The sequence below is a fragment of the Lagopus leucura genome, unplaced genomic scaffold (assembly GCF_019238085.1).
Source record: "Lagopus leucura isolate 7727_CA_CO unplaced genomic scaffold, USGS_WTPT01 Super-Scaffold_73, whole genome shotgun sequence".
Lineage (NCBI taxonomy): Eukaryota > Metazoa > Chordata > Aves > Galliformes > Phasianidae > Lagopus > Lagopus leucura.
Window position 1 is genome coordinate 11382431 of NW_024962252.1, and position 22806 is coordinate 11405236.

General features: G+C 36.3%; 1 protein-coding gene across 1 annotated transcript in view; it reads left to right on the forward strand.

Moving 5' to 3' along the window:
• Window positions 1–3428: 3428 nt before the first annotated feature.
• The window catches only part of MYT1L (myelin transcription factor 1 like), a 130468-nt gene continuing 111090 nt past the window's right edge, over window positions 3429–22806 (forward strand). Inside the window, exons 1-4 of the mRNA XM_042885470.1 lie at window positions 3429–3456; window positions 9913–9967; window positions 10150–10183; window positions 10486–10548. Of these exons, the coding sequence (XP_042741404.1) occupies window positions 9913–9967; window positions 10150–10183; window positions 10486–10548 (152 nt within the window). The 5' untranslated portion in view covers window positions 3429–3456. The remainder of the gene's footprint in view (window positions 3457–9912; window positions 9968–10149; window positions 10184–10485; window positions 10549–22806) is intronic.

Consider the following 22806-nt stretch of genomic DNA (forward strand, 5'->3'; position numbering starts at 1 on the left):
TTAAATTGTGTTCAAAGCTCATCTATCTTCTCCTTGGTTTCAGAAGAATGAGTGTTTTTATATATTCCCTATTCAAAAGGTGAATCAATTAAAGGCAAACCAACAGATTCCTCAGTTTAATTACAGGCTCAAATAATGTAGGTCAGTTCTGAAGGGTAAATCCAAACCTGATTAAAAACATGCGCAAGATAAGCAAACAGGCAACATTTTTGCTTCAGTAGCCCAATTCCCTCTTCAGGGGACAAAGTCCTTCACTTGCTGTGACAGAGCTGGAAGTGAAATTTGTCAAGCAAAGTGGGGCAGATAAAGTCTTTGTTTCCCCTCTCATTCTCTGCAGTGATCATTTGGTTTACAGCTCCTAAGAATTACAGCTCTTACAACTCTGCTGCTGACTGAACTGTGGGGACATATCAGTGGCTTTATGTTTCTACTGAGCTGTAAGCTCTTTTCTAAGTGGCTTGCCAGGCACAACCCTGGTAGGTGTGATCAAAGGGCCTCTAGGCCTGAACCGAATGTGGGTGATTCAGACTAGCACAGAGGTTGAAACACAGCATGATCATGATTACAGTCATTAGGAGATCCAAAGCTGAAGCGAAAACCCTGAAGTTATCACCACTTTGACCTGAATTTCCATGATTATGCTTTGGCTTTTCCTTTAGTGCTCTAAGTCCTGTATGTGATGATAGGTACAAAACTACGTGTTCCCCAATGCTGTTGCAGGTTATTAAGAGTTTTCCACAGTTGGTTTGTTCTCTGTTCTCTAAGGATTTAATGATAATTTGAGAATGTGTAGAGCTAATACCTTGTATGAGATTTACAGAAGAGACTGGGTTATATGGCCTTTGAAAGTAGTTACATTTCAGCCAATAAAATAAGTACTTACAGTAATAGATCTTCTAAATATTAGACAAATAGAAATATGTATACTTTCATTTGGTGTACTGTACTCAGAAGACCATAATGTATTTTTATTTATTTTAAGTAAATGTGTATTTAGATATTGATGCTTATTCAGAACATAGACTTCTGTGAAATTTATCTAACTCTTAGATTCATAAACTCATAGAATTATGCAGGTTGGAAAAGCCCCGTAAGATCATCTAATCCAGCCATCCCCACTATGCCCACTCCCATCAAGGTCTCCCAGCTATTGATGTTTAAACCCTGTGAGTTAAATGTAAACCTGTATTTTGGAACATGTATCCCCTGCACGTACATATGTGCACAGCTGGACAGGACTCCCCCAATCCTGCAGCCCACTCCTGTGCTCTCACTTGTAGAGACACAGCTGCTCCCATGCCAAGGGTTGCCTCCTAGACCTACTCACTCTCTAGCTTCCAGGACACTGCCTACTCACCAGCTCATCCAGCTTGGTCTTTACTAGTGATTACACTTGCCCTCCCACCTACACTTATTTCTTTCGGCCATTAGCAGCATGGGCACGCTTGTCCTCTAGCCTGTGTTCTGACCCCAACTGCTGCACTCACAAATGGTGCAAATTTGGTTCAGAATCTCCATCAACAAATTAAATTGCATTCTGTCTCTCATTTCTTGAAGTTCACAAAGGCTTCAGCTGCTTGTCTACCCACTTTAGAAGTATCGTGATATGCTTTTGTTCATGACCACAAGAAATTCTGGCTGTATAAGTTCAGAATATTTTTTGGTCTATTGCTTCTGTTACTTCCCATAAATATTACACTCAGTTTTAATCTGTACTTCTTCTACCTGCTTCCCTGACTGGTACACAAACCAGTTCTCTCTTTTATTTTATTTCATTAATATAAGGCCCTTGAATCAAGAACTGTGCTTTTGAGTGTGTAGCTCCAGCATTAAGAAGCACAGATTCTTGTTTGAGCCTATCTATAGGGTTGAGATAAGAATTGTTACAGCAACAGCAAAACCTTCACAGTGTTCTTTTCTTCATATATGAAAAATTATATAATCTTTTTTCAGTCAGAAGAGCTTATATATAGGTTGATAAAAATTCAGTATTGCACGATCCCTGTTAGCATACGCACTCATAATCCTCATTATTAGCAAAAGAAGCATGGTGGAACAGAACCAGGCTTGAGGACTTGCTGAGCAGATACAATGTGTTTATATTCCAGCTTCACTGTTGCGCAAGCCTTTCTTCTCAGTCGCGTGAGAAGGCACGGGCTAGGTCATAGGTTTGAAATTAGGCATTAGGTCTTGATATCTGATGATGAGTTTTTTGAGGACAGAACTGATTATTTTAGGAACCATGGGAATTTGGGGGGATTTGAGTTGCTGAGCTGCGTAGACATATTCCAGATCTCCCTGATAGGAATTTAATTCTGTGTAGGTTTATGTCCAAAAGCCTACTCAGTGATTGTATCCAAAGAGTCTTTAGGGAGCTACAGATTGAAGAATCTTCTCTCCAGGTGCTAAAGAGCCAGTGCTGTTTCTCCATAACTCTAATTACCATTCTACTTTCTCATCCTTCATAACTATCAATTTAAAAAGAAACAAACAAACACCAAAAAACTAGTAAAAGAAAAATTGCTTGAATGAGTAGTGTGCAGTTTGGCTCTTCAACTCTAAATGATAGGAAGCCAATGAGAAATACCTGAAGGTGTTTCCTACCTTCCCTTCAGAGTATTTCAGTAAATCCTAAGCGTGTTTCTTTGCAAAAGGAATATGTGGTGAACATGTAAGTTTACCAAAAGTCTGCTTATTCAGTTCTGCATCTACAGATTCAGGTGCAGCTAGCAGTGTTCATCTGAAAATAGAAAAATAGGATTTCTGCTCTGCACCACAGCAGGTAATGAGTCATATGCAAAGTTAGAGAGCATGTCCCAGGGATATGTTCTGTTTTTCGGACTATTTTTCAAGGACTGTCCTTGATATTAATAAATGTTTGCACAAAGGAGTAATTTATGTTCTAGCCATCAATTTCATCACATGCTTATTGTGTCCATTTGTAATGCATGCCCTTAACTTCTAACTTTTATCTTCATAAACTTTCCCCTTGAGCTCTTCTTTAAGAGGATCTAACTGTATGTTGGTATCTTTGTGAGGGAAAGATTAAAATCTGATAATTGTTTATAAAGCTTGCCGTTTTACTTGAAAAGGGTGTTTTAAAATATTTGAACTAAATTTCAGATGTCTATACCAAGAAAGCACCTAGGTTGATGGAAAAAGGGTCTGAAAGGACAGGGAAATTGCTTTCTCTTTTTCCTGATCTTTCCTTAGGCACTCAAGTATCTTCTAAATGTGACTTTCTCTCCTACATTTTTTTTCTCTGTTTTGTCTTGTAGATTCAATCATCAGAAATAAGTGCATTAAACATTTGGGTGAATCTTTCAAGTTTTCTGTGAAAATCAAGATCCTGAGTGAGAGGATTGAAATACTGAGAACAGATTTCAAAGGACTGACTATGCATATAGAGTGATAACGGGATACAAGAACTGTACCAGAAGTCTTGTTAAAGTTGAGGTAAATGGCATCTACTGCTCGTCTTTCATCCACAAATGCAGCTATTTTGTCACAGAATGCAATTACTTTACAGCCCTGGGATTAGTAAGGCATAAGTTAAAGGTCAAATATTGTTAGTTTTTTTTTTTTTTTTAATTATTTTTAATTTTTATTTTATTGTTGTCAGTTCAAGCTTAGTATGTGCTAGTGAAACTTGGGGAAGAGAAAGATCTATTGAAGCATGTTGTTATAAGCACTGCGTCACTAACTCCAACTGAAAACTTAGTCAGTTGATTAGGAAGCTCTGCATTGACTGCAGGGATCAGATCTCTAAAGTACAGCTAGTAAGATTTTGTGTTATGTGCAAAGTTAAAGTTTTATACATGCACAAAGAGAGCAGGGTTACATTAGCTTGATTTGCACATATTAATTTCCCAAAATCTTCACCTTATTTTTCCCTTCTGCTTAATGATAGCATTTCCGGATGAAATGATATATCTATGACCATGTTTGTTCAAATAGTTTATAATTCCAACTTATTTTAAATTTAAAAAAAAAAAAAAAAGCCCAAATCTTGGATCATTCAACATAAGAATACACATAATCATAGAATGGCTTGGGTTAGAAGGGACCTCAAGGATCATGAAGCTCCAACCCCCCTGTCGCAGGCAGGGCCACCAACCTCCACATTCAATATTAGACCAGGCTGCCAAGGGCCCCATCCAATCTGGCCTTGAGCACCTCCAGGGACAGGGCATCCACAACCTCTCTGGGAAGCCTGTTCCAGCACCTCACCACTCTCATAGTAAAGAATTTCCCCCTGACATCCAACCTAAATCTTCCCTCCTTCAACTTAAAACCATTTCCCCTTGACCTGCTGTCATCTGCTCTTTCAAAGAGTTGACTCCTCTCCTGGAAATCAGTGTGTACTGTGGGCATTTGCAGACCCTGGTCAAGTAAATATTCTTAATTTTCTCTTGAATAAATTATATTCTGAGTTTTGCATAGTGTTTCAAAATTTTTTAGACTCCATCTTATTGCTTTGATTCTTTTCTGACTTTTCTCAGTATTCAAACACCCTCTCTGAAGTTGCTTCTCTGAACAGTTCAATCAGTACTGTTAGAAACTGAGTGTGTCTTAATGCAAATTAGAATACGTTATTTATGGAATAAGCTGTATATCAGGAATAGGTGAGTGGTTTCTGAAGCATTTCATTATAACAGCAGTACAATAGCAAGCTTGGGAAGGAAAAAAAAAAAACTGATTTAAGGCTCTTAGCTTCTTCATGTCTTTTCAGCCCTCCAATGAATTACAGCTATAGTGAAACTGGAATACTTCACTAAGCACAAGTTGGCTGAACTAGTTTTGGAACTTTAGACTGAACCTCTAATGCTGCACGCCTTTAGCAAGAAATTCAGAGAGACTGACAATCTTAACAAGAAGGATCATTTTCTGGTCTACCTGTCTGCTGGGAAAGAAAGTCTGAATTACCTCCTTGCTAGTGAGCAAAACTTGCCATTTGTCCTGGAGTGGAGCCCAAAGCTCTGGATCCTTCACAGTTGGCAGCCCTGAGGAAGCACATATGGTAGCTACATGAGCACAGCTAGAGATAGGTAAAGTGGTGTTGACTGTAGAAACTTTTGGAAGCTTAGTTGCAGCTGAAATATGATGAGACTCACAGGCTTAAATCTATATACTGAAAAGTCTCCAACATGGCATCAAGCAAGCTAACAGAAAAATAGGTATGGTTTTGATGAAAACTTGCCCTCTGTTATCAAAGTTGCTGACCGTATCTGAGTACCTCAGTGGCTTTCTGGAAAATTCTTATAGCCTTAAAGTTTGAGCAGCTACAGATCACATCGTGCCCTTTAGCTAAAGCAGTAATTGCTCGTGCTCATCTGCAGTCCAGATCCTCTTCACCGTTATTGCTTTGCAGATTATGAACTTTGGTCTTTCAAGCATGGCCTGCATTCTTTTTTCATAGACATAGCACCTTGGAATTGGCATGTTCTTTAGATGAGTTAGATCTGCCAGGCAGTTCAGGCCAGATATATGTAATTGGCCTGCCTCCAACATTGTTTATCACTCCATTAATTTCTGCATATTTCAGTAACATATAAACTTCCAGAGAACTGGTGACGATACTGAATATTATAGGGCTGGAACAGTGAGATTATATTTGAAAGGCTCTCACTGAATATGCAGTTTTAATTTTTACAATTATTTTGTAAAAAAAAAAACTTTTTACACAAAATATTTTGTTTTTTGTTGTTTTTTTTTTTTTCTGGAGAAATATTTGTTAACCATTATAAATATGCTGATGTTACAAATACTTATTATCTGAATATTGAATAAGAGAGTGTGAAATGTTTAAAAGATGTACAAGTACACAATATCCTAATGCAGCTACCTTTATCAACAAATTTAGAAACGTCATTCGAAAGCAATTTCAAGTGTTCCTGACTACAAATTTTCCATGATAAAGTGTTGACTGATGCTAATTATGTCATTATCTTGAATCCAATATCAGTTTTTATATGATGTTACTGAGGGTCAAGTAAAATTTAGTAAATGTGCCACACCATTCTCTCAGCACTCAGTAAAGTTTGGTTTAGAGTGCTACAATTATGTTTGTTTCAGTATTTTTCTTCAGTTCACAAGCATTTCCCAAGTATTGCATTATTGTTATTTATCAATAGAAATGTCTTGGAGAGCCATCAGTCCTGTTTGGGACTGCTTATTTTAAAATGAAAAATGCTTGCTCTTTGTTATTTTTACTTTTTGGGGGGTTTACTAATACTAGTGTTTAATTATCTCCAAATTAAAAAAAAAAAAAAAGGTGTTTTCTCCCAGATACATTTTTCATCTTTTTGGGGTTTTTTTTTTTGTACTGTACTGATATTTACTTACTGAGATTAGATTCTGTACATAATAAATGTACTTGTCTTAACTGCCTGTACCCTAGTGACCACAATATATATACTTTTTTTTTTTAAATTCACTCAAAAAAATTGAGCTTAATACAGAATGCTTCTGTTTGTTTGTTTAATATGAGAAAATCTGCATGTGAAATAAATGGAGGTTGGACTCCATGACCTCTTGAGATCCCTTCCAAACTCTATAATTCTCTGATTCTGCAATTCTGTGATCTGCAGAATAACATAAATTGAAAATTGTGAGGAAGTTTGCATTTGTATGAGCTAATAGTAGACCTTGGAGCAGAATACTGTTCCCTGGCCACAAAAATTCCAGCAGTGCATTCAGGGCTTCCTATGGTGGAAGGTAGGTGTCATGTAGAATTTCAAGAAATTGCTCCCAGAATCAATCATTGAATACACTGGGGTGGAAAGACTGAAGATTTGATATGACAGAGTTTTGAAGAGCTGTGAGTGAACATATAAATAAAATTCCATTGCCTAAACACCTACCATTCTTTGAGATGTCCTAGAGCATCCAAGACATGTGTTATCATATATGAAAAGGCATCTAGGTCAGAAATACAGGTTTATGCCTTTCTGGAGGAACATCAGGCTACATAGGATACACGTGAGAATTTAAGATAATCCTGCATGCCTGGAGCTTTTTCAGTTGTTTTTTTTTTTTTTAACTTCTTCGACCTGATTGTAGATCTGCATTATGTGGGTCACATGGGGGCTTTTCCAGCTTAGTGACAGGATGAGGTGAAATGGCTTTAAACTGGAAGAGGGTAGATTTTAACTAGATATTAGGAAGAAATTCTTCTGTGAGGGTGGTGAGGCACTGGAACAGGTTGCCAGAGAGTTTATGGATGCCCCCTCCCCGGAGGTGTTCAAGGCCAGGCTGGATGGGGCTTTGAGCAATCTGGTCTAGAGGGAGATGTTCCTGCCAATAGCAGGAGGATTGAAACTAGATGATTTTAAAGGACCTTTCCAACCCAAACCATTCTATGGTTCTATGATTCTATGACTGCCAGTATAGTTAAAAGCAAACTGTGCACTCTTGAAATGGAGAGCTCATTTAGATTTTGAAGGACACACTAATCTATTTCATGGTGGGCCCCTTCTTAACAACTGGGGGAGCATTTCTAGGTTTTGTTCATAATAGTTCTTCCAGCTAGATAATATTTTCTAAACTTCTTTAAAAAACATATTAGGCTAAAGATCAAGTAGCTCCAATTCTAGTGTCCTCACATAGCTTTATGCATTACAGGAGTTAAAGAATGGTACTGTTTTCTTGTTAATGAAATGAATAGTATCATCATCTGATGGCTAATTTTTACATTTTGGAGGTGCCATTATGTGCTTTGGCAGAGCAACTTGAAAATCTTGTTTCTTACACAGAAGTATCAGTTAACTGACTTACAGGGTCATTTGTCCCATGCTGAAGACTGATGGGTTGGGACTAAACTGCACATTGTGCGCACACCTCCACAACCCTCCTTCTTTGTCCCTGTGAGGTAATGACATAAACCTGCTACAGAATCCTTTTGGCCTGCATATATAGTTCTCCTTTAAAAGGAAACCATCATTGTTCATTTTTGTTTTCATTTTTTGTTCAATATTTTCCTGACAGAAATTGCAAGTGACGCATTCACTATGCAACAGGAATACAGTAGGTCCTTGAATATTTTGAAACTCAAGTTCACAAAGTATTTGTGTGGAATTAGGACATACAGTTGATTCACATCAAGACTTAAGGGTTGAGAGCCATCAAAGTGTGAACTGTGAACTCAAGGTATAGAACAGACACAGACTGTGTTCAGTGTTGGCATCATAGTGGGTATCCAGAGGCATGCCAGGTATCCTGGAGTCAACAGAACGCTATACAGTGGAGGCAGAGATGCCTACAGTCTGATTGAGCCTGTGCAAAAGCTATGCATCTAGACGATGAGAGGACTTGTTCCCTAAGCTCTAAAGGCGATGCTGAGTGGGTGAAGTTCAGGCACAGGCACATTACTCAGGCACAAACAGCAAATGCCATTTCTGATACCAGAGGTTAAAACATATACAGAGAGTCAACAAATACAGCAGAGGATCTGCATGTGCCCTTTTGTATCTTTCTAGACTGGCAATTAGAGGCTTGATGTGTTACCTTACAGTACCTCAGATAATACCACTGGTTGACTATGATGGGAGCCAAAGCTTTAAATATATATTCACACAGCTATACAGAAGTATCTTAATGAAACACACTCTAGATGATGCAGGGGTACACACTGGAATTGAAGCCCCTTAAGTAGAGGCTGCTGCTGTAGTAGCTTTTGTGATTTGTGCTTATTTTAGAAGGTCATCCCTAAAGAGTGGAATAAATCATGTTGCCAGGAGCCAGGTGATGAATACCAAGAAGCAGAGCTAAAGTGGCAGCACAGAATCTTGTGGAAGTGGTCCTTTCTTTCCGCTAAATGCCTGCCACCCACAAGTTTTATTGCTTTGGCTCTTTCCCTGTGATACAGTAAGTTGAGGGAGCTCTAAACTGCTACTTGTTTTTATTTTTTTCCTGAGAGAACCAGAGCCACAAGGTCAGTGCCTGTGCTTCCTGACCTTTTTAATATCATCTCTATGTATAAACTACCACAGATCCATCTTGCCGTCCCATTTTTTCTGCATGCAAAGTAGCTGGTAGTGCAGATATTGCGTAGATTTTCAGGGACATGGTCTCTTAACAGAATTCAGTGCAATCTGCTTGCATTGTACAATATTATAAACACTACTAAGCCTGTGCAATTTCACCTTGGAAAATCTAGTGACAACAGTATGTGAAGATCAGGAAAATCCTTGTGGCCCTATGGTAACTACTACAGATCAATGTTTATGCTTTCAGCTCTAATCAGCAGCCCTGCCCCTACCTGGGAAAGATTTAAGATTTCTGTGTATTTATCACTGCAAAACGAGTCATGTCTGATAGGAACAGTGTTTATAAAATGAAGGTAAAGATTTAAACCTTTTTATTGAGTGAGCACATTCCTGAATCTGGAAATACATATCTAAACAATGAAACATTGCAAAGGTCATAGCGCTATACAAACAGACAAGAAATCTGTGAAGTTCTAATGATGACTCTTATCTCCTTTTTGGTTGCTGTTCTTTCCTCTCCCAATGCAACGTATTTGGTTAGAAAGCAACCCATAGTGTGGGACCCATTGGCTTTTAACTTCAAACTATATAGGAATCTTTTGTGCCCTTGTTTCGAAATAAGGGCGTTACCGAGGCTCTCTGTTAGAAATACCCTTTAGAAAGGAAGAACTAGCAATTTGTTGCATAAAATGTGCTATGAAATCAGGGCATGCAAATGGACTGATTAAAGCAGGAATTACTGCATTTTCTGTTTTTAAGCAAATGCAAAGATCTGAAAAATCCTTCGTAAGGTGGACTTTCCCTTACGGGATAAAATGGAATTAAAATAGTGTCAATAAATTGTGTGAGAGACTGTATCAGTCTGTGCATTGATAGTCTGTGCATGCAGGATAAGAACATTGACTGCCTGCTAATCTATTCCCAGATGGAGGTGGATGCAGACGAGAAGCGCCATCGCACACGCTCCAAAGGTGTTCGAGGTACGTCTCCTGCTTCAGTAAATCACTCAAGGCCCCCGCTCAGGGTGACCTTCATCGTCCAGAATCTCTTAGCACGATTCATTCTGACCCTTGCTTTTACACAACCTTTCTGGTAATTTTCTGTAGAAGAGGGGTACTTGTAATAGATGATAAATCTTTATATATTTTCCATCTCTCTGCAGTTCCTGTGGAACCAGCCATACAAGAGCTGTTCAGGTTAGTGCTCTGAGTGTAAAATGTATCCCCATTAGCAATTTAGAAAATTCATGCCTTTTAATGGGTATAATGCACTTTCAAGTTCATTGGTGGTTTGCTCATGCCCTGCTGCACTGATGAAATTAATTCCCTCGAGACTTGCTAATAAAAAGCATCCCCTCTTTTTTTTTTTTCCCTTCAGTTATTTGATTTCTTTCTCTGTCTTTGTTGCCCTCCATTTCTGTAAAACCTCCTGCCTGCTTTTAGTATAATTTTTCTGCAGCACACCCGCACCTTTATAATTAATTCTCTCCCTTTTGCAGCTGTCCCACGCCTGGTTGTGATGGCAGTGGCCATGTTAGTGGCAAATATGCAAGGCACAGAAGGTAATATCTGTAATTTTTCATAATTATTGAAGAGATTTGGTAAACAAGTCAGTTGGCATGAAAACAAGTCAGCTGGCATGACCTTGATAAACCAAACAATGATAAAAATTTGAAATTAGACGTAGAATCTGTCTGGATTCATATATTTTTTCTCTCATTTTTTTTTCTTTAAGCAGTGCTTCTTATTTGTCTTTTTTGCACTGTGTTATTTAAAACCTTTGAAATTTCTACCAAGCATAAGCATCACATAAATTAAAAACTTTATAAATGCAAATGAGGTCAGGTCCTAAGCCCTCTTACAATACTCACGGGACCACTCTGTCCATCTTAACCATGGAGGTGAATTTCACGCATAAACCTAAACCAAGTTTTTGCTTGAGGAATCTTGTTCTTGTTTTCAGTCTTCTCTCAATTTTTTCATGCAGCTCATATGTTGCAAAGTAAAATTTGGCCTTGCTGACATGTTGGTGCCATTGTGATTTCTGTTATTTAATGAATTTCATAAGTAAATGAGAGCTTCTGAACACTGCGCGTTTGATGATTGGGTTAAGTTCAAAGGTCAAAAGCTTAAGACAAAATCACTGATAATAAGACCTATGGATTCAAATATTACACTATACTTATAGATATACTTACTTGAGATTCTGAACTATGATACGTGGAGAGATCTCCATTAGGAAAATATGTTTAACCATTTACTGTTAATAATATAATTATGTTAATAATAGCGTTATATTATACGTGTGTACATGTGCTTCAAATTAATTTAGAACTCAATATTTAAATTTATCTGCAGTAGGAATGTTCAATATTGCCTTGTATGTCTGTATAAAGAAACATTCATTTACCAAATCCTTCATGTATTATTTTGAAAAAAATATCAACGTTTAAGCTAGAGGACACGTTAATTTTTCTTGTTTGCAGTGCATTTCATTTAACATATTTTATACAGCAGACTGTTTTAAGTAGCCGACGTTTTGGCCATGTGAAGATAAATGTGTTCAAACTACTGTTATATTCTCCTGTTATGACTTTTTTACTATCTACTTATTCAGATTTTAAAGCATTCGTGGTGTTTACACTTACTAGAATGCATATTTAGCACCAAATTTGAGAGATGATACATGCATTTTATGAATTAAATGGAAATTATGCAGTTGGACGTGATGATACTCGTAGGTTCCTTCCAACTTCTGTTCTGTTCTATCCTGTTTTATCTTGTCCTATCCTGTTGTATCCTATTCTGAAAAATGCAAAATGCAAAATAGTGAGATATCAGTCCACTCAGTGTTAACAATGAATGAAGCATAGGGACAAATCAAGAAAATACTTAAAAAATTAAAACAAGAAATGGAAGTGCCAGATACTAAAAATATTTTGAATTACATTTCTAAAATATGAAGCATTAAATATTTTTATTTAGATTTATTTTGTTAATCCTTTTTTCAATCATAATATTTTTGTGATAGTTTGAAGGACTTTGGTTAAATTGGAGCACTGATACATATATATATATGTATACATATACATATATACATATATATACATATATATATATATACATATATATATATATACATATACATATTATATATATGTATACATATATATATACATATATAGCATATATTGAAACTATAGTGATTTCTCATTTCAAACCATGTTTTTCTTTCTCCATTTTATTCATGTAAATGCAAGCTTCATCAGTAATTAATGAATGGCACCAAGTCCTTCTCTTCCTTCACAAATTTCATGAAGAGCTAGCAGTTAAATTACATGATTATAATGTCCTTCCTAGTTACAAGATTGTGACTACATTCGTTTCTTTATGCTTCATGGGATTTGCATGCTGTTTTCAAAACCAATAATTTTGAAACCACACAGAACAAAATTTCTTAGCCTAAAAAAAAAATCTAACTTTTCTTCTGAATTACTCTAACTTTTAATTGTGTTTGTCTGATATCAGTTTTTTGGGGGGTAGAAAGAAGGGAAAGATATAAGGTTGGAAAGGATTACAGGCAGTCTTGAGGCATCAATTCCATACTTTGTTTTCTTAACATGATTCTTTTTTGCCAGTACACAAACAGATAGAATCTTAGAACTGTTAATTAAGTGAAATTTTAGGGTGGATGTAGAAAAAATAAAAATTGGAAATATATCGAATTATTTTCTTCTTACGAATTCTTAAGTTTTTAAAATTGTTTTCTTACCACTCTGATTGTCATTCCACTAATCAAAATATATTTAACTAATGTATGTCTCATTTAGTGTAAAAGCAAAAATTATTTGTTGAGGCATACAACACACCTATTTCCTGAAACAGCAATTTTTTTTTTTTCTAGTAAAATTACCTAGTAATTTAAAGTTTTTGAACATTTTTGAAAGAATTTTTTTTTTTCTTCTAGTTTTCTGCTTGGGTGGGAAAGACCCTCCAACATTTCTTCCAAAGAAATCAGACTATCTTATAAATTTTATGCACTCAGGTGCTGCCTAACTCAATTCCATTTAGGCCCATGGAGCATGAGGTTAATGAGGTTAAGACTTTTCCATTCACAATATCAGACTAACTCTTTATAAGAAATGAAATGTATTTGCTTTCACTAGATGCAGTCAGGGCTCTCTAACATTATTCTGTTTGGAGGGTTTTTTAAATAACATCATGAATTCTCTGGAATTTTTGGTTTTGTTATGTTTTCAATTTATTTTTGTTAATAGAATTTTATCTTTGTATTACCAATATTACAGTGAAAACAATGTTCAGATGCTACATTAAACTTCAACTGAAACAAAAAGATCCTTTCAAATTTTCAGGCAAATTTAGGGATGAGACCTTGTTCTGCTGAGAAAATATCAAGTAGAAGTCAAAGGAGAGTTTTATCAATGTTTCATTATGAAATTAATTATGAATGGGCTGCTGACAAGTTCACAAGTCTACACTGTAACTGTGCAGTGCTAGACTTTGCCAAGGAAACAAGCAGGCCTTATAAGCCATTGAGGTGCAAAACGCAAGGCTGGTTCTAGGACAGGATAAGAGTGTCAGTGGCTTATTGCATCATTTCCATCTTTTTGGATTTTTTTTTAGAAGATCTTACTGTAAAATTAAACATTGCATGACAGTGAATACTCTTAGCTCTTAAGTGCAGTGCTTAATTTAGTTTGCTAATTGGGCATGCTATCAAGTCAGCTAAGATGGACAAGCTGCTCTTATGGGCAGTTTTAAATGCAAGATGCTAGCATGTTTAAAATTAACTTGGAGGAAGCATCTCTCCCAAATGACTGCATACAAAGCTCAGAAAGCATCCCAGGTTTGGGCATTAAGGAAAATGCTCAAAATTGGTGTCTTAAGAGCAGTCTTATCATTTTTCCATTTTAGTAATACCTAGAAACTTGAAGGACCATGGATTCTCCAGCACTGGCTGGGATGCACAGCAAGAGGCAGTGCCTGAATGTTGTACTTTACACAAATATCATTTGTATTTCCAGGTAGCTAATATCAACTAGAATATGCTGTTAAAGAAAGGCTTGTCTTTGTGGGAGAAAGCAACAAGAAAGGCATGAGTTGTGGAAGATATGTGAGGGAGGGGGGAAGGGAGAGAGGGAGACGTAGATACATTCAGTTAATTGTGGAGACAAGAAAAGAATTCCGATCTTAGGAGTGAAAAGCAGAGTTTCTCCCTGGACCATACTCCTAATACTGTTTATTTTATTTCCTTAGTAGCTCTCCAGGTCCACTGTGGAGAGTGGCATGATAATGAACAGCTCTCTTGCACTTCCCAAGCTGTATATTATTTTTGGACAATAAATGTGTTCCAGATCCTTTGAATACTTTTAGCTGTGATCAGCCCACCTCAGTATATTGCAGTTAAACATTGCCCACTCGGACCGTGCTCTCAGCACTGTGTTTGGGATGTCCGTCAGCTAAATGTCTAAAGAAAAAAAATTAAGATTTGAGTGTTCTTGCATTGCAATTAGAAGAAACATGGCCAGTTTCATTGCTCAGCTTCAAAGACAAAAGGATTCATGTTCTGTGTATACTAATACAAATGTAAAAGCAAGTCCAACTTTGTGCCCAAGTTACGCAGGTAGAAAATCCATAGGTTCTCTAAAGTAACTGAGCACCAACTGTGGCCTGTTATTTACCGAGTAGATGAGAGTGGTGGCTTTGTAAGCACTGCTTACTACCATGTTGTGATGAACTTAGCATTACTTTTTTTAAGTAAACAACACATCATGTATCCAATAGATGCTTAAGGTTTTTCATGTAAATAGACTGTAAAAATTGTAACTAGTTTCCACTAAAACAAAACAAAACAAAAAACTAATTACATGCAGTGGCCTATTTTAAAAGCTTCTTAACGTTGCTTAAGCTATTTTTCCAGTAACAAAAGCAATTAAATTCTTTAATGGACTAATCACTTGCAAAATATGGCATTCCTCAGAAGAAAACACATTTTAATAAATGGGATCCCTAAAAAGAATCTTAAGCTGGTATGTAGAACTGTAGGTATTAATTTAGGATTCTTTTAATGCACATACTTTCTATAAGTGTGAATTTGAAAACAGATAAGAACCATTGTCTGAAATTTTATTCTGAAATATTATGTATCAAATTTAAGTGAAGAATGAATTAGTAGGGTCAAATGACACATCCTTCAAATTTAAAATGGAAATACCGGTAGAGCTCTCACTATATAATGAATTTCAATTTGATGAAAATAAGAATTCAGATGAAATAATGCAACTTATAGATTTCATCTACAAAAAATATTGTCCACAACTTGTCTTCCACTCATATTGCATTTGCACAGGATTTTTTTTTCATTAATCTCTGTGGTGAAAAAAGCAAGTCTCAAAAGTGAGGAGAGGAGAATAATGCCTGGCTCTATAGTATATGAATTGTCCCCAGCCTTATAAGTTGTATTGTGTTTTACTTTACCAATAAATGCCTTGAGATCAGCCAGTTCTTTGTTGCTTTTTGAGGCCGTATGTTTCTATGTATTACATTATGCAGGCAAAATTGTTTTGATTGTCTTTTAATTTTTGAGCATGAGATTTGACACTCGATACAACAGATTTATTTAAATCTATAAATACCTTAGAGTTTAGCATTCTTCTGATCATGAAAATTTCCCCACACCCTTGTATGTATTACGTTGGCATTATATACCATAGTTAAGTCATCTATATTTTAGAACAGAGTGAGAGAAATAATTTCGACTCCCAAACTTCAAAATTAAAAGACTGAAATGTCTCTCTCTTATTAGAAAATTATTGAATTTCTCTGACTTGTTGTGCCATATTTCTTATTCAAATTTTTTCGTTTCATATACCTTTTCACCCACCAGTTTGATTGCCATGGCTGCAGCCGTGGGTGAATAATTGCCTGTCTTCACAGGAGCATGTTCTGGAGCTAAAGTCGAGTGCTTGCTTCCTGATGTATGCCTCATTTGAATTCTGCCGACAGCCTAGGGGCTGTATTATTCATGCCTTGACAGATAGCACTCACTAAAAGCATTGGAACAGGGCCAGGTACTGGCAGAGAGATAGTGGAGCACTGCAACTTGCAACTGAGAGGAGCATCTATAATACAAAAAAGAGAAATCCTCATACCTCCCTTTTACTAGTCTCACTTTGATGGAAAATTCATTTGCATCAAAATAAAATACCCTAAAAATAAGTGCATTTTTTTCTAAACCATGCTTGAAAGTTTAACACAATTTTCCACATTTAATTGCAAAGCTGATTTTAATTAGTAAGGCCCTGCATGTGAAAAATGAAGATTCACTTGGGTGAGTGTAACACATTGCAGTGTCTGCTGAATGCTCTAATTAATGTATGGCTGCTGTACAACAGGGTGCACTGTGGGATATTTATGAAAAATTCTTTGCACGCAGCCAGTCTATCTGTATTTTAGTTCTTGAATCCGCAAGAATAAATAACTTTTCCCCGTTTATTCTTTATGAGGATATCATTGTGCATGCCATCACTCCATCCATAAACTTTATGGCATGCTTGTCCTTTTTAGTATTTGTCAATGATATTATAAATCAGAAACGGGGACATAGATATTTTAACATTAATGTGATAGTAGAGCATGGTTGCATGATGTGCAGAACCCGAGGTCCACTGATGCATTTATGTTAAAACCTAACCACAAAACAATGAGGTCCTTATTGTTTCTTGCCTTTATGGTACTGTGAAAAATCCCACTGAATACTGGAAGTGTCGACAAATGTGTATTTATTTCCCTCTCAGCTGAGAGACAAACTTTAATATAACGTTAAATAATGATAAAATGATCTACAAGATATTTGCCTGAGGATAATAACGTACTCAGGCAATTTCATTCTTTCATTTACGTAATGTAATTCACCGTTCAGAATTTGTAAAAAAAAAAAAAAAAAAAAAAAAGTTAATAAATGGAGCTTCATTGCTTTGTTAAATCCAGCAAGAGCAAAATAAATAAACAAATAAATAAAATGAAAGAGCATAGGGATTTTCAAGCAGAACACTGCAAACAATAAATAAATGTGCTGACAGAGAATCCATAATGTATTAGAGATCTGTATTGGCTGCTGTCTGGATTCGGCAATATATTCTTTGTCTGATTGTTGATTAATGATTAGGAAGGTACAAAGTTGGGTCTGAAATATCAACCAGATGTACACCAGCAATTGGTGTGTGGCTCTGCATGCTAGCAGCCGTTGTCTAAAGTTTCCAACACAAAAGAGCCACTGCTTAATTCCTCATAGAACCTTCTGGATTAGGAATAGCAATTTCAGTGGCAGGAAGTTTCCAGATCTTTGTGTGCCAGGAGTACTAGCCTAATAAAGGGGGGAATAATAAAAATGAAAGGCAGGAGAGTGTTGCCCCAAATGTACAGTGACAGCAAACAGCAGGTTTTGGATGAGCTTTCTGCTGTGGGTCCCTAGGCTCATATGCTGCTGAAATGATATTGAAGTGGTGGGTGCTGAGAATGCTTATGCAGCAGTCCACTTGCAACTGAAGTGTTTTCTGTGGTAAGGTCTACTTTGAGGTTTTACTGTCAACCACAAAGTAAATGAAAACTATGCAGGAATAAATTTCTTTTTTTTTTTTTTTTTTTTTTTTGTTTATTATTATTATTTTAAGATCACGCAGTAGTACTGGGGAGATCAATTTCCTCAGGAAGATCTTGGGAGTACTATATACATTTTTCTTTTGCCTATGGGAAATTTATTTAGTTGGCCTGCTAAGATTATTTTGTTCTCCTAGCAGATAAATTATTTGAATAATTTGTGTTTTTCTTGATGAAACAGGATCTACAGAGTTTACTCACATTTCATCTACATATACATCTGTTGCTCCACTTGTAAACAAAGAGGGAATTTCAAGCATCTTAAGATGTAAAGAAAGAAGCATATATGGGGCCCAAAACTCTGTCTCTCGTATTTATCTGGTATTTAAATGAAGGCCCTTAAGCGAGCATTGAAATCAGGAGAATTCTAACTTCATACATACTGGATAAAAACCTTTTTCTGTAAGATAGAGAAAAAATAACTGATTTGTAATGATACAGCAATTTTACATTTAGAAACGGCTCCAGTTCCCCATTCCAAATTTTGTGAACTACTTCTTCCTATTCTGTGAATTTATTCCTCACGTATTTCTGTAATAATACTGACTCTGAGATTTAAAAAGCTCAGAGTATTTAAGGCATCTGTTTGTTTTTGTGTATTTTAGGGATGACACAGTCATAGTTACTAGCCTTACACTAAACCAGAAAAGTCATGAGTAGCTTTGTGCTCTGGGCTTTGGGTCCTGTGGAACAGCCTATATCCTCCTTATCAGCATGTTTTTCTGAGCAGCTGTTGTGTCATTGGGAAATGGTGTAGATGGAAAGTTCTCAAGTCAAGGTTTTGGGGGCAGGAGAAAGACTGATGTATACCGGCAGCTGGGTAGACAGGAAAATTGATTTTGTTCTTTGATCCAATGTCCACAATAATATGGCTAACATAGATGACTTGGAAAAAAAGTTATCCATTGGTGGAAGCATGCTACCTAAGAATACCACTGCCCTAAAACCTTATTCTCCACCCCAGTCAGAATTACCTGAATTTTGCCAGAGTCATTAAAAATTGGCAGGGTCATAGTAGTAAAAGATATTTCTTTCAAGAGAGCAGACACTGTGGTATTATCTGGAGTAACAAGAGGATGTAAAGATTACAAGAAATCAAGAAACTTACTATAATACAAGGAAACCAGAAATGAAGGTCTATCTTCCTTCTGAATGGTCTTAATCAGTAGACCATGCTAGCAGAGCATTGGCATAAACTGCTCAGAGAGGGTGTGTTGTCTCCTCTTTGGAGATCTTCAAAAGTTGCTTAGTCCTGGTGCTGTGCGTCCCTGCCTGAGCAGAGGTTGAGCCAAATGTACCCAGATGTCCCTGCCAACCTTATCAATGCTTTGATTCTGTGATAAAGGAGGGAAATGAGGCATAAAAAAGTGAAGAAGTAAGAGAATAAAAACACACTTGAAGGAAAAAGCCAATAAAGAATAGTGCTTCTAGGGTTTTTGTTTTGTTTTGTTTTGTTTTCCTAAAAATACACTGATATATCTGTAAAGACTTGCATTGAAGTTCTTCAATAAGTTGAGAGACAGTCCTTTCAAAGACTTCACTTCTTATTAGTGGTTGGTATGAAGTACTGCTTCTCATAGTGTCAGCTCAGGACAGGGAAAGGAGAGGTACTCCTGAGACATCTTTGATAATAATAAATCTAAGTAAATATATCCACTGTACAAAGTCAAATGCCCAGAGGTTAAATATCTCTTGACGACGTCTTCAGCACTATACAGCTCAGGACTCTGTAAAATCTAATTGCTTTAACCAGATGAGTAGACCTGCCATATCAGTTTCCTGGCTACTCACCTGAATCACCTTCCCAGGCAAATTTTGAAATTGGCTGATTACATGGAAAGGGATTACAGAACTTTATGCCTTTTTGCAATTTTCAGGAATCAGCAGTGCTGCCCTTTGAGGACGAATGGTACACATGGGGAAGTGGTATAATGCCGTAAATATTCCTGTGGCTGAATTCAAGCTTGTGTCTTAAATCAATGATTTTTCGTACCATTTGTGATGTTGCAAAGCTAAATGAGAAAGGACAGGATATGGTTGACATTTAGAGCCAGTGTCAGCCTCTTAAAGCAGTTGGCTTTAAATCTTAAGGTTCAGATTCACGGGACATGAAACAGATACTTCTGCCATCATTTTTTACTTTTTTTTTTTATTTAAAGTAATGAGTTGGGCAGTAAATTGTATGAACAAATAGTGAACAAATGATTTCTCTCCAGCTGATACTTGTTGAAGAAATCCACCTGTAATATGCACCTGCATATTTTCATCCTCGTAATGTCTCCAGGGGAAAATCGTATCTGTTTTGCAAACAGGGAGTAAGTGTTCAGAATAAAGGCTAAAGCTAAAAGCCGTCATGCATTTCACTTCACCTTTAAGTCACCCAGTCCAAAATGAGGACCCTCAAATTCCCTCTCTTATTTTGTGTCTCACTCTGAAGTCAAAGCAGATGTGTAACTATAGACTTATAGAACTATACTGTAAGATTAAACTTCTCAAAATTTCTAATGTGCTGCTAAGAAACATTTATATAGGCATCCTGATACATACTTCATATTGCATCCTAAGCATAATTATTATATCTCTAATTGTGTATCTGATTGTTCCAGTGTAGTTTTTCAAAAACGTCCAATTTTTGATCTGTAAAAATGCCACATGCTATTTTATTCCTTATTTATAAGATAGAACTTAATAGAAAAACTTCTGTTTACTGTAAAGAATGTTAGTATGTCAGGATGAATTTTTACCTGATGTTCTTCATCTGCTTTTGTTTTATGTACAAAAATGCATCCAAAAAAGAAAGGAAAGAGTTTTGTAACACTGAGAATAGAGAGCCCTAATTCCAGACCCAGCATTAGTACTTCATGTAGAAGACAGAAAGCTATTTTAAAGAGAAATAGAATTCAGTCTACAAAGGCAGTAAAGATCATGTAAATGTTGTCTCTTGTATGAAGCGTTAGTGGGTGCTCTCAGTGCAGACTGCTACAACCTTCTGAACAAGCAGTCTTTTTTGATGTGTAAAATGAAGCATCAGTTACCACTAGCAAAAAAAAAAAAAAAAAAAAAAAAAGAAAAAGATAGTAAACACCAATTTCTCACACATTCCTATATGCTTCATATTACATAATGGTTAAGGTTGAGATTCCCTCTCTGATCTCTTACTGAAAATTCATCTGAATTCATCTGCTTCTGTAAGAACAAAAGGAAGGCTTAAGGTACTTCCACTATGAGTGGAAATCCCCCAGTATAGGAAATAGCTTCCTCCATTCCAAATTCTGCATCCAAATTCTTCTGTGTGGTAAGTGCTTATATTTCCCCAAATAGGCAAAGAGCATACATACTTCGCTGGGACGTTAGAATTCCACTGTGCAGCTCTGCGTAGAAACAGAGCTGTAATAATTCCCTTGGTAAATAGCAGTTCGTGACTCTGCTACCACATGATGAATGTGCGTCATAGCCAGAAGTTGAGTCATGCCTCTGAATTCTACTCCAGTGCTTTTTACATTAGTCCATCCATCTCATATTAGAAGTTCATTTATACAAATATTAACAAATAAGTATTGGTTTCTGAGTATCAGTAGTGACAGTAAGCATGTCCTAGAAATGATGGTGCATCTTTAATGCATAGGACTTGCTTGGTAATGGTATTTTCTAAGATCATCAATTAGGATTAATAGTATCTTGCTTCTTAATAACTGTAAGAGCTATTTCAGGAGAAAAGGACAAGCAGACAATCATTTCAACAAGAGTATGTCGTGACATATGTGATAAATACAGTCTGAGATGTGAGTCTTACGGATATTTGCATATTACTAGTGACCACACTAAGAAAAAGTGTGGTCTATTTTTGAAGCCTATTTCTCAGAGAATTCTCTAGATATCCTCTACTTGTGAAGGGAAATAGGAGATAAATATTCCCAAGTAGATGGATGGCTGCTCTGCAGACATCCAGTATTACAAGAACTATATTTTATCATTATAAAGCTTTTTGAACTGTTAATTTGAAATCAATTCACAAATGTTAACACAATAGCCTCAATGTATCTTATGATGTTAAGTATTCTATTTCAAATGACACCGAGGGCCGTATTTCTTATGATGTTGAAATTTATTTGCAATAACACATTGACTCAGGACTGGTCATAGCAACTTTGGAAAAGAAAAAGCTTAGGAAAAAAAAGAAGAGGTTGCCCCTCTGAAAATGTAGAAATAACTCTGACAATGTAATTGCGTGACTTAATTTCAAGAAGGACTTTGGAATTAACACTTCTGGTTCCTAAACCACAGACACTTAGCCCTTTTTAATTTCATGTAGTATAAGGTATTTCTATCATTATGGTCTTCTGTCCCTTCCTCAATGGTGAGCTAAAAATTTCTTTCAGTGCTACTGGCAAGGAAAGTCTATTACTTTCTGAGTCATAGCACTGTCTCTACAGCACCTCAGTGTTCCTTGGATATACTGACACACTCAGAACTGACGTGCCCTGGCTTTGCTTAACTCGTGACTTAAAAAAGAGACTTTAAGAAATCACACAGAAAGACAGACTCAGGAATTGAGTCAGAATTATAAAACAAATACCATTTTAGAAAGAATACAAATAAAATCTGACTACTTTTTTAACTTCATATCTTAGAAATCAGGCTTGCTGCTTCCTTATTAACATGAATGTTGCTTGCTTATTAACAGGATGTAGGAGGAAGGACTGAACAGTTAAAATGGCGTTGACTAACTTGTTTAAAATGTTAGCATTTAAGCAGAACTATAAAATGGGGAAAGCATTCAGTATTTCTATCTACTATAATTGTGATCGTTCATTGAAAATAATAGCTGTCAGTCAGATTTAGAAATCATGCTCTACTGGACTGCTTGGGTAGAAACACATCAGAACAATCATGGTTAATTAAATTTGGTAGTAAGATTTTTTTTCCCCCTACTTTTCTGTGTGTACTATGGATTAAACAGATCTTTTGCTTAAACAGGACTAGATTTTTTTCCTCTTACACGAGATGTGCTTAGTCTAGTTCATGTTTGTTTTGGTGATTTGAAGGTCTGTTCAAACCGAAATGACTGTGTTTCTGATCTAGAAGTCTGTAAAATCAAGAACTCCCCAAGAAAACAAAAAAATGTTGGCTGTTATGAAGAA